The 13585-nt window shown below is 54.1% G+C and overlaps 1 protein-coding gene and 1 long non-coding RNA gene across 6 annotated transcripts in view; both read left to right on the forward strand.

Annotated features, from left to right (window-relative positions):
• The window catches only part of LOC308610661, a 279944-nt gene that overhangs the window by 59618 nt on the left and 206741 nt on the right, over positions 1-13585 (forward strand). The window lies entirely within an intron of this gene.
• The window catches only part of LOC308610523 (BCL-6 corepressor-like), a 29820-nt gene that overhangs the window by 11969 nt on the left and 4266 nt on the right, over positions 1-13585 (forward strand). Inside the window, exons 8-14 of one of the 2 annotated variants that reach the window (XM_081223575.1) lie at positions 456-642; positions 1267-1502; positions 6239-6488; positions 6929-7171; positions 7754-7935; positions 8154-8417; positions 13282-13448. In XM_081223575.1, the coding sequence (XP_081079701.1) occupies positions 456-642; positions 1267-1502; positions 6239-6488; positions 6929-7171; positions 7754-7935; positions 8154-8417; positions 13282-13448 (1529 nt within the window). The remainder of the gene's footprint in view (positions 1-455; positions 643-1266; positions 1503-6238; positions 6489-6928; positions 7172-7753; positions 7936-8153; positions 8418-13281; positions 13449-13585) is intronic. The other variant, XM_081223576.1, reaches the window with a different exon arrangement.

Raw genomic sequence — 13585 nt, forward strand, 5'->3', positions numbered from 1 at the left:
TTTTATTACTAGAATCTTACATAAACCTTTTGAGTTAAATTTCATTTCCAAATATACAAAGGGAAGTTTGTGGGCCATGGTCGTCTTTATTCATTGTGCATTTGTTTTGTTTTCTGTTGTGTTTTTGTTTTGCTTTCTTTGCGTTGTGTTTTTGTTTTGTTTTATTTACCTTCGAAAGAGAATGTCTGTCTCTATGCCACAGTGTATGTATGGCTATACATACACACCACATATATCTCTACATACATATGGCTTTATGAATAAAGAGTGTGTGACTAGTTACACTTAGACACTCTTACATTTTTATTGTTCAATTTTAAAATATCTCAGTTGTATGATAAATTGTGGTTGGTTTTGGGCAAATTTTCTGTGAAGATACTTTCCTTTAAGGTAAGGGCAGTGAAATAGCTTTGGTGGTAAGGTGTGTCTTTTTTCCATCTCCGTTCTCTTTGTAGCGTGCAGTGATGCGCTTCTCAGAGTTGGAGATGAAAGAGCGAGAAGGTGGCCACCCCACGACCAAAGACTCCGAGGTGCGCAAATTCAGCCCCGCTGACTGGGAAAGGCTGAAAGGAAGTCAGGACAAAAAGCCAAAGTCGGTCGCCCCGGAGGAGGCCATTGCCGACCAGAACGACAGTGAGAGATGTAAGTGAACCCAGGCGGCTCGCGTGTGGTACCACGTCGGTGGGAACGGGGCGGTTCCGCTCCCAGTGCCGAGGGAGGTGAGAGGAAACAATACGCTTCCGACGGCCCAGCGTCTGGGTGCTGGCTGTTCGGAGAACGGGCTGCTCTGGCCACCCTTCCCAGCTGTGGATTGCAAGGCTGGCTGTCCTTTTGAGCGTTGCGGCATCCAGGAGTGAAGCACCTATGAAATGTTTCCTGGCACGCGTCTCCTTTTTCCGGAGCAATGCTAGTCCTGCAGTCAGTGATAGTCTGATACGGTGAGCAGAGGAATGGCAGTGCAGGACCTCCGGCGTCGCAGGTATGTGTTCTGTTGTGTAGCAGGTACGGACACGGGTTTTTGGTAGCAGTGGAATGGCACTTGCAGCCAGAGCCAGACCCTCCAGAGTGACAGTCTCCTGTGGGAGGGAGTGGAGAGTACTCGGATTCTCCCTCCAAAGGCAGAGGTTTCGTTCAAGTGCGATGAGGGCTGACGAAGGCCCCAGAGAGATGAGCATCACTGTGTTCTGTGGAGGCTCGTTTGCAGCCATGAGGAGCTGACAGCACGCTCCCAGGCCGTGGGACCAACGAGGCCGTTCTTCCCACCAGACGGCTGTGTTCTGTTCTGGAGGCCCAACTGGAGAGAAAGCTCGTGTTGCCTCGAGTCACGCTCTGCGGTCCCCTCAGCTGCTCCCCCACTGGGGTTGACTTCGGGCTTTGCCCTCGAGACTTCCTGGGCTAATGAGATGCGTTGGCAGCAAGTGGAGGTCTTTCTCCCGCTTTCTTCAGTGTGCATGCTTGTGGCCTGCAGCCTGCTCCGGACCCCAGAAACCTCACCGGTGATGGTGAGTGAGGGCACCTCGGTGAACGTCGAGGACAGGGTGGGCGTGAAATCCTCCTGAGACAGGACAGTCGGGGGTGGTGGGCACGTTTGGGAGGCCCAGGCCCTTGGACCCAGTCGTAGGGTCGGCGTTCGCCCGCACGCTTAGGTCGTGGGTGCCTGATGCAGTTCAGGAGAATTGTGGTCAGCGACAGCGTGTGCTTCTCTCTGCTGCTTGGAGCACTGCCCTCCCCCAGCTCATCTTTGGGGTCAGACAAAGGCCTGTGGCCAGGGTTCTGGGTAAGCCACACCGGGACCGGTTTGTCCTACGTGGCTCCCATAGAAGGGGATTTCTGGGGCTAGTCAGTGGCGGCCTTACCCGAGGGATGGGGCTCTTGATGTGCCTGGAGTAGACGATTCCGAGCTCCTCCCCCTCGGGATTGGAATGAAAAAGGGAGGGTCCAGGCCACCCTGGAGTGAAGCAGCAAGAAGGCCTCCCTCCTTGCCTGTGCTCACAGCTGACACGCAGCCCTTACCCTCCTGAGTGGCCTCATAACTCAGCTCTTGGGGAAGTTTCTCAGAGAGATGTGATAAAAGTGGGCAAGGCCAAGTTCACGGGGATGCACTTTTCTGAGGAGGGGATCTGCCTGTTCTGGGTGGACGGTGAGGGAGGCTGGAGGAAGGGAGCGGGCAGTTAACCGGCCTCGAGTCTTCTTGCCCTTTTCTCCAGCAACGTGGCCAAACCCAGGGTGGCCGCTGCCCTTCACGTCTCAGTGGCCTCACCCACCCTTCTTCCCAGAGACGTTTGTGTGCGTCCTTCCCAGTCTTTCCTGCTGAGCGTGGAGACGAGAACTCGGTATGGCTGATGGGGAGCAGGGCCTGAGCCCCAGATGATTCCGAAAGCCCCCTCCCCCCACAGCCTGCCTCCAATCTCAGACCGACCGACGGGTCTCTTCCTGGAGCACCCGGGACATGGCCCAGTGAGCCATGAATCGCCACCATGGGAGGGCAGGAGAAGGGTTGGGGAAGTTGAGGGGCTCCGTTTGAAAGATTGGGGCAACGGAGGTGGGTTCCCCACCCACCCTCTGTCTTGTAGAGACGTGGGGTTTGTAAATAGCTGGTCAGAAAAGGCCACCTGAAGGGGCCATTGTTCTTACTGCGGCCTCCACGTCCGAGGCCCAGCAGGTGTTCATTCCATTCAGCGGGATATGAACGGGCCTTCTTGTTCTTGGGCCATCATGTCTTAAGCTGATATGGGCTCAGGTCCTTCTCATGGGTGTTGGTGTGGCCGAGAGCCGAGCTGTGAGTGCATGGGAGATGGGGCGGGGATTTGGGGTGGGCAGGGGTCCCAGAGAGGGTCCAGGACGCCTTCAAGATGCCTTCCCCCTTCTGAGGCAGCCCCTACCCATGGAGGGACCAGGAGCTTCTAAGGTGGTGGGTGCTGTTTGCACGGCCCTGGTTGTCCTGGTGCGGGTGCATCTTGTTGCTAGGGGCTTGTTTAAAAAAGAAATTAGAGCTTCCCTGGTGGCGCAGTGGTTGAGAGTCCGCCTGGAGATGCAGGGGACGTGGGTTCGTGCCCCGGTCCGGGAGGATCCCACATGCCGTGGAGCGGCTGGGCCCGTGAGCCATGGCCACTGGGCCTGCGCGTCCGTAGCCTGTGCTCCGAAACGGGAGAGGCCACAACAGTGAGAGGCCCGCGTACCACAAAAAATAAATAAATAAATAAATAAAGAAAAAAGAAATTAACTTGAAAACACAGTGGCTGAGATACTCATTTATTCTTTATGGTCACATGGGTGGCTGAGTGAAATGTTTATTTTAGAAGTTCACCAAATGAGTTTGGAGGTTCCTCAGACTTGGAAGTTCATCACTAGGAACCTCAGTGGCATTTGAAGATGGGGCGGGGCAAGGAGGCATTGGTCCCTTCCTTCTCAAACTTGGAGTAACCATCTCCCTTGCCAACCACTTGGCTGGGACAGGCCTAGGACCTGCTCAGTGGCAGTGCCTGGCCAGGAGCTGGAGGAAGCCTCAGTCAAGGGGCTTCATGAAACTTCTTTGCTCAGGGAACTTCTCTTCCAGCTGAGCACCTGCACGTTTGTAAACTACTTTGGAACAGAGATCCCCTGCACTCCTTCTGTAGCGGGTGTAACTTGTAACAAGGTTAGCCCTGACTGGAGGTGCTATTATAGTTAAGCTACAGAGAAGGGGATTTTAATCCTGGGGAGCCTTCCAGCGACTCAGAACCCTCTCACCTTGTTGAGGCCTCACTGGGCATGGCTCAACCGTGGTGAGGGTGCTTTGTTGCCACAGTGACTTGTAAATGTTGCTGTGGTGATGCTTCTGTGAGGTGATGCTATGGTACAACCATAATGAATTTGGGATATATGTGCTGTGAGTCATAGGACCATGCTGCAGGGACCACGTTCACATCTTGCTTAGACTGGGTGACCAAGGGCACATGGCTTCCCACTTTTAGAAGGGCCAAAAGTAGCAATGATGGCAAAGCCTGATGGTTAGGATCCCCGTGTATCTATTTATCTCCCCATCTCCTTTGCCCTCAAGGGTCATCCTCCTGTGGGTCGTGGTTAGAACAGTCTTTGAGAAGCTCCAAGTGACACGGAGCCTCTACCCCATAGCTGGTGGCCATGGGCATCTTGGGCAGTCGGGGTGGGTGTCCTTCAGGGTTATTACTGGCCTGGGTAAGGTCACACTAGCGTAAGGTCTTGGGGGGCCTTAGCTGAGGGGAATTGAGATCTTTGCCCTGAAAGGCTCCGGGGTTGGGGGAAGGGTGGATGGACCTAGTTTGGAAAAAGAAACTTTAAAATTGGACATGGGGGTTCTTAAGGTAGCCCTTCCATTCCTCCATGGATCCCCTCCCACGGAGCTTTTAGGGAAGGCTGATTGGACCAGATTGGACCAGAGAAGTCCAATGGTGTAACCAGCAGGGCTCACCTCTTAAAATTGCCTACATTTCAGGCCTGAGATTCAGGCTGGTCTGAAAGTCTTGGCATCTTTTGGTTAAAGGGCTCTTTCCAGCCTTTCTCTGTGCTGAGCCCGGCCCGTGATTATGAAGCCCACCCTGGAGGGAGGCTAGCAGTAACATTCCCACTTTACAAGTGAAGGGGGCCGAGTTGTAAAGCGGTGCCATTCCTGCCCGAGTGTTTAAGAGGGTCACAGAGCAGCCGGAGTGAGAGTTGCAGCACGCCGTCTTCACCGGGCCTGCGGTAGCCTGGGCTGCATCACCCGTAAGCACAGGCCAGGAGTTTGGGGTTTCTCCTGCTGCCATGACAGGAGACCCTCGCGGTTGGGGTGATTCCACCATTCCGGCAAGAGTAGATGGGGATCTGTCCCACCTTGGGATACCCTTGGAGAAAAGCTAAGTGTGTTCCACCATTGAGAACACAGGTCAGGCTAGCCCAGGCCAGGGTGAGGTTCATCCCCACAACTGACTGCCATTAAATGCTGGGAATGCCCCCAAGAGAGGCTGATCAGGGGACCAGCCGGCTGGGCAGAAGTGGGAGTGATACTTGAAGTGGTCTAGGGAGCGGAGGAGGAATGCGAGCAGCATGTGAGGGGTCTGTCTATGATTTCATCTAGAAAGACGGGCTGTGGGAGCTTAGCTCAGGTGTTAACGAAATACCAAACTCATACACCCACCCCCACCCCCGGCCGGTGATGGACACAGGGTCATCTTCGGGGAACTCTTTAACAGCACAGTGATCATTATGGAATTATTTGTGTGTTAGAAACAATGTGACTAGCAAAGCAGTTGAACTGTTTGTTTGGCTAGAGCAAAAGTGAGGAGTGATGTTAGGCTGGGGTGATTGGAGGAAAAGCCCCAAGTGGATGCTAGATTGAGCAGAGGGGGCAGGAGCAACACAGGCGGAGCTGGGGTGTGAGCAGTTCAGCCCTGCCCGCCGCCCCCCCACCCCCCACCCCCCATGAAGGGGGTTGGAGTCTTGTCTTTGAAATGTCCTTAGATGCTTGTTGCCTGGGAAGGAAGGCGTGGAGACGTGCCAGGTGGGGTGACTGGTGTCACTGAGGGCCTTCTTCCTAGACAGGAAATAGGAGCAGCCCCTCGATGGCAGTGTGGAAAGAGGACAGACGGACTTGTAGCAATCTGGTTGAGTTCTTTGAAATTGCCCTTGACCCTTGTGTGTGCACCAGGAAGCCTTTCCTTTCCCTTTGCCAGGCTCCTCTTCCCTTGGTCTCCCCAGCTTCCCAGCCTCCCACCATTCTTTCCCTACCCTTTTTCTTCACCCTCGCCCCTGCTGACCCAAGTGAACATTGGTGCTATGTCTGTGTAGATGGCAGTTGGGGGCTATTTGGTCTCTTGATGACATCAGCCTTTTTTGTTTACTAGCAGCTGTTTCCATAGTAATTTGTAGCTCCGCCCTGATGGGTTGGATCTTACTGTGAGGTCACTCACCCCCCCCTTTAAGAGTAAGCCACCTTGGAGAGTTAAGCAGTTAGGGAGTTATCTCACATGCCTATAGAGGGATGGTGTAGATGCCTCACCTTGACCCTTGAAGGATGGATCGTGAGTGGGCTACGCGCCTCATTTTCTGCTTTCTTTGCTGGTTGTGTTCAGCTGTCCTTCCTTTGGGACGTCTTTCTGAGGGTTTTGTGCTTCCAGCGTGTGAGGCCCCTGGTCTCCAAAGGGAGGTGGTCTGTTGGTAGCAGATTGCCTTGGGCATGGGGGTCCTGCCTGCTCCTGGTGACCTTTGTTCCCTCCTTTCCGGGTTGTCTCCCCTTCCCTAGGGGAGTGTTAGGATGGAAGCAAACCTGACCCCTTCGAAGCCCCAGAAGACAGTGAGGACTACTTCATGGACACGGAGCCCCCCAGAGAGCCCCCCCGCCGACCAGGCGGCCCCGGACGCGTCACGCAGCCCCACCCTCCGGCTGAACAGAAAGCGCAAGGTCTCTGGCGTTAGGAACCACACTGAGACCACTGTGGAAGAGCTCCCGGAGGACTCTCTGCTGAAAGCCAAGCGGAGACGGGTCTCCAAAGGTGAGCTTGGTTTCGCTTCGGGCCCGCAGGGCACCCTACGGAAGTCCTGGAGCGGAGCAGTGGAAAGTTCCAGTCCCACCCTGGATCCCTGGGGGGAGCCACTCACACCTCCCCACCCCCCACCCCCGTCCCACCCCCCACCCCCCCAAAGCCAGGTGCCGGGGCTGGAGCCCAAAGGTGGCCAAAGGCAAATAGGCCCCCTCCTGAGACTTGGTGACAAGTTCAGCCAACACAGTGACCACACCCCTCCCCTCCCCCACCCCTGTTAGTGATGTGTAAGACAGTTTGTTCCCCGCCCCGGGGGGCTTCTTCATTAATTTGTAGTTATTTCTCCATTAGCTGACTGGCCTGAGAGGGAAATGACAAACAGTTCGTCTAACCACTTAGAAGAGCCACATTATAGTGAGCTGACCAACCTGAGGTGTGCATTGAATTAACAGGGCTCCATCCCAGAAAGCAGCGCCGCTTGCTGCACCTTAGAGAACGGCGGGAGCAGCAGGTGTCGGCAGCAGAGAGCAAACCTGGCTGGCAGGGCAGGAAGGAAGTGACCCAGGCGGTTCAGCCTGCGGTCACCCCCCAGGGCAATAGCATCTCCGAAGAGAAACCTGGCAGGAAAAGGGCAGAGGCCAAAAGCAACAGAAGCTGGTTGGAGGAGTCCCTGAAATGCAGTGACAATGAACAAGGTACGCACGGGGCGGGGGGCGCTCCTGGAGGGTGGATCACCCGCCCTCTGTGGGAAACGGCCCTGGAGGGGACCTGAGCGCCATCCAAGTTGACAAGAGTAGCGTGTGGCGAGCGGGGAGTTTTCTTCCTGAGGTCCTTTCAGCCTGCACACTTCCTTATGGAATGGACAGTGAGGCGGGAGCTCGACTTCCTGGGCTGCTCCTCATCACCCAGCCCGCGGCTGGGCAGGAAGGGAAGTCTTGGGTGACCCCGGGCGCTTGTCAGTGCCCTCATTCCAGCCTCAGGCTGTCCCCAGTCGCCCTGTCCCCAGCACCCAGGCCCCCCACGGGTGGGGACGGGAGCGCACGAAGGGCTGGCTTCTGCCCTGTCTTGCGGCCCTTTGAAGCGACTTGCCATTTGGCGTTTCGTGGGTTAGCCTTATTTGCCGGTTGAATGTGGGATAATTAAAATATTAGTGCTTTGAAAACATAATTGGTATATCTTTAAAAACTGAAGCTGCTCCAACGATCAGTGCTAACAATGGGCTTTTCTTTCCTCACCGGCTACAACTGTGTAACGCCCGCTTCTTCTCCCCCTGACAGATGTGCTGTGCATGGACGAAGAAATGGATTGGCAGCCTTCGCCCCTGCCGCAGCAATACACCGACAACAGCGAGAAACCATCCGGGAAGCGACCGTGCAAAACCAAGCATTTGATCCCTCAGGAGCCCAGGCGGGGCTTGCCGCTGCCAGGGGACTCCTCTGTGGACAATGCGGATGGCAAGGTACCTCTTGCCCCTGGCTCTCCCCCGCCCCCCGGGCCTGTGCAGGCACATCCCGCCTGCCTACTTCTCTGCTTCTGGGGACAAAGCTTTCCTTTTCCTGAACCCCTCCCCCCCAAACGTCACTGCCCCTTCCTAGGGGACCTGTCTCCTGGGTGGCGGTGAAGTTTCCAGCGAGTAAAAATGCAACCCCTTCCTCCCACGCCTCCTCCCCCTGACAGAGAGGAGGAAAAGTGCTTTCCTCCACTCAGGAGCGGCCTGAGCCCAGTTCCGACTATGATCTTTCGCCGGCCAAGCAGGACCAGAAGCCCTTGGACCGTTTGCAGCAATTGTTACCAGCTTCCCAGGCCTTGCGGCTGACATGCTCAAGCTCCCCTCCAGAGACCACCCAGTCCCGCCCGATGCCACCGGAAGCGCGGAGACTTATTGTCAATAAGAACGCGGGCGAGACCCTCCTACAGCAGGCCGCCCGGGTTGGCTACGAGGTGAGCATCCTTGTGGGTGCCCCGGATCAGGATCCGCCGGCTGCTGCTCCTTGGGTGGGGGACACACTGGCTGGGGATGGGGGGCGGGTCTCAGAGCCCAGCCCCCTCCACGTGGCGGGCTGGGCTGGGTGTTCCAGCAGGGTGTTTGCGTTGGCCCCGCTCACACTGCGGGCTCTTTGGTGGCTTGTTCAGTCGTGGTGTGAAAAGAAAGGCAGGCCTCTCTGATGTTCCGTTCCCGTTCAGGCAGGTAGGCTGCTTCGGCCGGTCCGGCTCACTTATCTCTGATATAAAATCTGACCTAACCCAGGGCTTGGCGGCCAGGGGAACTTTAATGAGCCCTTTTGGATTCTGAATAGCAAGAGGGAGAGTAGTTATTAGCTCTAATAACTTGTGCTGTTTTGGGCAGAGTGATGCCCCTGTGGGGTAGCGGGTGGGAAGTGTCTGTGCAGAGTAGGGGTGGGAGTGGGGCAGACCTGAGCAGTCTCTTTCTGAGAGGGCACGGGAGCCGAGGGCTGATGGGCGGGGAGCAGGGGTTGAGCCTTGCACAAAACTCCCTGTCCACACTGCTGTATCCCAACCCAGCACGGCTGATGACAGTGATAGCCTCTATTGCTAGAGCAACATAGAAAGATAGGTGATATCTGTCTAAGCCCGTGTGATCTGTAGTTACTCCTTTCACCCTTTTAACATCTTCACTTGGGAGTAACGAGTACTAGCCCACTCTCGGATGAGGAAACTGAGCCTCAGAGGGGTTAGCTGATACCCGTACAGGTAGCAATCCAGCAGTGCTCCACAGCCCACCATGCTCCTCAGCAAGACTGGCATTTCAAAACCTCTGTTCAAAACCTCTGTGAGACAGGTGACTCCCTCTGCCCTGTGCAGTTCCCCCACCATACTTGTCAGTAGCAACTGTGACGTAGTAGCCCACAGGGCAAAGGCATTTTTCTGTGCTGGCATCAGCCCTCTGGGAGTTGAATGGTGACAGTAAAATGCGGCTCAGCAGGCTGAGCGTGGAGGTGTGGATGAGCACTGGGGTGGCAGGACCCAGGCTGGCCCGGAGCCCTGGCGCCCACACCCTCAGCCAGCTCTGTGCCCCTGTCCCCCGTCTCCTGTCGTCCCCCCACCCCGGTCCATAGTGCCGTGAGCCCTTCGAGGTGTGCCTGCCTTGGCCCTAAGGCACGACTGTGGGTGGGAAGTTGGAAGCACTAGGGCTATGCTTAATTTGGGGGTGTTTTTTGTTGTTGTTGTGGGTTGAATGTGCTGTTGTTTATATCTACACGTCTCTTGGTGACCTCTCCATTAGCTAGAGAGGACTTTCTGGTATTTAGCGCAGTTACTTGCAGGTGAAGTCCAAGGAGCACCCAGTTGGTTTCCCAAGAGCTGAGAGCGGGCGCCGAGGAGGACAGAGCAGATGTTGCACATAGTGTTGAGCTAGACCCCCCGTGGTTGAGAAAATAGTCTCCTTGCTTCCAGCAAATGCTGGAGGTGGCGGGGAGCCCCCAACCCCAACTTTTAGGTTAGGGTTGAGAAAGTAGACTCCCGTTTCCAGCAAATGCTGGAGATGGGGGGGCAGGGTGCTGCTGCACCCGCCGTGGAGGGCGGGGCTCCAAGCCCCACCTGTGAACTTGGCATCATTTCCAGCAGCCTCCCTTTGGGACCAGAGACGTCAAAAGACCCTCGTTGGTCCTAAGACAGTTTCCATTTTGGTTTGGTGGCTCTGAGGCCTGGACCAAGGGGCACTTGATCTATACTTTTTTAGGCTACCTGGCCTTTGATTGCACAGGAAGCCTTGGGAATGTGTACGGTCGGATTTGTTTTTTTCTTCAAATGTAAATTTCAATATGTAGATTCCACAGATGACCAGTGTTGATGCTGAACATTGTGACAAGTAGATGAATGCTTTCAACTTTGAATCCAACTTTCTGGGATTTCTCTGGGCAGAATTTTAAATGTTGGGATGATGGCCCAGTTGGGAGATGTGGCAGCTTAAACCTTTTAAAATTGAAGGACAGTTTTTTTAACCAGATAAGGCTGTGGTTTGGGAGGGTTTTCCTGAAGTTCTGTCTTCAGCATTCTTGGTTATTTTCTCCTGCTTAGCCAAAGGTACCATGTGCAGTATAAAGGCTGTCTGAGCTTTATGTCATGATAATCTGGTTCTGGAAGTTTAGAAACACACTCTGGCTTCAGATCCGCGTTAAATAGATCACTTGCGTGGCCAAAGACCTCAAACTTTCCCCTCCTGGGAAAAAGGCTTCTATTTCTTAGGCTAAAACGCCAGTGTGCAGCCACATGCTTGTGCCTTTAGCCGTGATGGTTAAATTTTCTATGAATTGAATAAGTCATGTTTTTTAAAAAGTTAATGAGGCATTTAATTAATGAACAACGTCGGGCTTATGGCCTTTATGGTTACATTTTGGGGGTAATGGCATTCGGCTTATAGCCGCTGAACAGAGAGCTGTCTGACAAAAGCAGTTTGACTTTGCTTGGGAATGGCAGGGCTGCCCTTCAGACACTCCCGTTTATTTCTAGCGGAGAAAATAAACCAAGGAATGTGTTGCGTCGACAGACTCGCCCCGCCTCTTCACCTTTCAGTTAGAGAAAGTGTTGGTGGCGATGGTTGCCATCCATTTAGAGGCCATCACCCTCCTAGCTAGGAGAGTGTAGTTAGCCCACTTGACCCCCAACAGAGAAGGCCTGTGGGATGCTCGTCACAGCTGGATTGCATCCCTCTAACTGGGGCCCTCTTGGGCCTTTTGAATCTTCCCAGCTGACCAGGTACCAAAGACCTGAGTTATAGGTCTAGTACTTCATGTTAATTGAACTTGGGGTTTAATATCTCTGGGCCTCAGTTTCCAAGTGTTGAATGAGGATAGTACTACCTTCTTTTCCTGCTATCTCCTGGGTTCCTGTGGGTGACAGAAGACGTCCTCATCTGGGGAAATGAGAAGCACTGTGTAAATAGTGGGATCAACGTGGTTGAGTTAGGACAGCCCGTGGCAAAAAGTCTGACCTGGCCGTGGGGCTACTGCTGCCTTTGCTGCCATCTTCCAGGAGAAGAGAGTTGACTTACCCATCAGCTTGGACAGCCTTTCATTTCTAGGTACCCTTGAATCTGCCCTAGTAGTGATGAAGGTTTCCAGGTGAAGGCCATGATTGTCACAGCAAATAAACCCTGGGTTGAGTAAATTGATCTGTGCACAGCAGTTGGTGGCGTTCAGAACTGATCCCAGAGCCACGTGACAGGGCCTCTCCCTGGCTGGGGCACACAACTCATTAGCTTGCAGCCGTCCACTCAAGTCTGGCTAGTGAGGGCCTGCTAAAAGAGCAGCAGCTTCATGCGGTATCCTGGATACCAGGGCTCGGGGCAGGTGGCCTGGGAGCCCAGAGGATTGTGGGCTTTCTGGCAGGTTGGGATGTAAACGGAGAAACGCATTCGTGGGCGTGCCTTTTCTCTTCCTCCTCTTGTTTTGGAAGGGAGCTGCTGCAGTGACCTGAAGTAACAGGGCACCGATGGCCAGGTTTACCAGCATGCCCCATTAGGTTCACGTGGTAAGCAAATGGAACATTCTAGTTCGCTCCCAAGTGAGTGGTCACCTTTGATTGGCGTGTCCTCCAAAGGGCATAAAAGGTTTTACAGAACCCATCTCGCACTTATGGGCGGCTAGAATGACCCCCGTTTTGGGTTTAACAGATGAGTTACCTGAGAGATGTCACAAGGAGGCCTGTTCTGACCCCATCCCATCCCCCCTTACCCAGCAGACCATGTGCTGGGCCACATGCACGTTCTGCCTACTCCCACCTCTCAGAACCTGACAGCTCTCTGCTGGGCACGACTTACCCAGTATAAACAGTATAACGTGTTTTCTGGTGGCAAATGCTTTCGATGTGTCTGAAAACTTTCTTAAGGTAATAAAACATTGAATAAATTCCTGCTCTGCTTACTGGGAGTGGTTCATATTGATATTTTAACAAGCCAAAGAAATAAGGTTAATAACAGTGATTCTAATGCACAGTGTTGACACAGAACATCTCCGGGGTGGGGGGGCGGTGAACGTTTTATTTGATTCTTGAAATGTGGAGGTTGCAGCCTGTGGTGTATCAGGTTCCTGTCATTAACTTGAGTAAATATGAAAATATTAGACTGATTCTGCCCCGAGAGGGTGGAGTGAGGCAAAATAGAGGGTGGGGTTATTGGAGGCATTTTGTGTCATTCCTCGAGGATGGAGGGAGAGAGCTTCTCTTTAACTCTACTTAACATACAGACAAGAGCATCTGAGGCCCAGGTTCTGATTTGGGGTCTTAACAGGGGGCGCGAGGATGTAGCTGACCTGGGTGTCCCTGCTTCTCTAAGCTGGGGAATGTTCTCTGGCTGATTTAAGCTCTCTTTTAGTGTTGGTCATCCATACTTTTATCTAAACTTGTGTTATCGTCCACTGCCACCGACTGAACAGACCCATCAAGTGAGAATGGTCTGTGCTTGGCAATGTGTCATCTAAGATGTTAGCAGCCGTGACACCTCTGTACTGGTCACGTCGGCCCCTGGGCTGAGGGCTTTCATCGCTATCCGAATGCGTCCTCTCAGCAGCCCTGTAGAAGCTTGGAGAAGTTCAAGGGTAACTTGCCCATGGCCAGGCCACTGGTGCAGCAGAGCCTTAGACAACACTGTCTGCATCTCCAAGCCCTTCTCACGCACTCTCGCCCCCCCCACCAGGATGCCTGCCACCTGCCCGCGCCATGGTGGGCTTTTGGCCCCAAGGATGTATGCCTCTGAAAGTGGGCACCGCCAAGCTATGGGGAGGTCAGCCTTACAAGGTTCACTGTATGGTGGTCTGATGGTATCTCCTCTCCTCTCCTCTCCCCGTAGGAAGTGGTCTTGTACTGCCTGGAGAACAAGATTTGTGATGTGAACCACCGCGACAACGCGGCTTACTGTGCCCTGCACGAGGCTTGTGCAAGAGGTTGGCTCAACATCGTACGACACCTCCTCGAATGTGGCGCCGATGTCAACTGCAGTGCCCCGGATGGAACCGGGTCAGTGGCAGTCTTGCGCTCTTGGCCTGGCCCTGCTGGGGCATAGGCAGTGGTTCTCAGGGTGTGCGGGGAACCCCAGAAGGAAAGATGGAGAGTGAGTGCCATGTAAGCACACTGATGGCGGAGTCCTCTAGAAT

Source organism: Mesoplodon bidens (genome assembly GCF_964165515.1).
Source record: "Mesoplodon bidens genome assembly, chromosome: 2".
NCBI lineage: Eukaryota > Metazoa > Chordata > Mammalia > Artiodactyla > Ziphiidae > Mesoplodon > Mesoplodon bidens.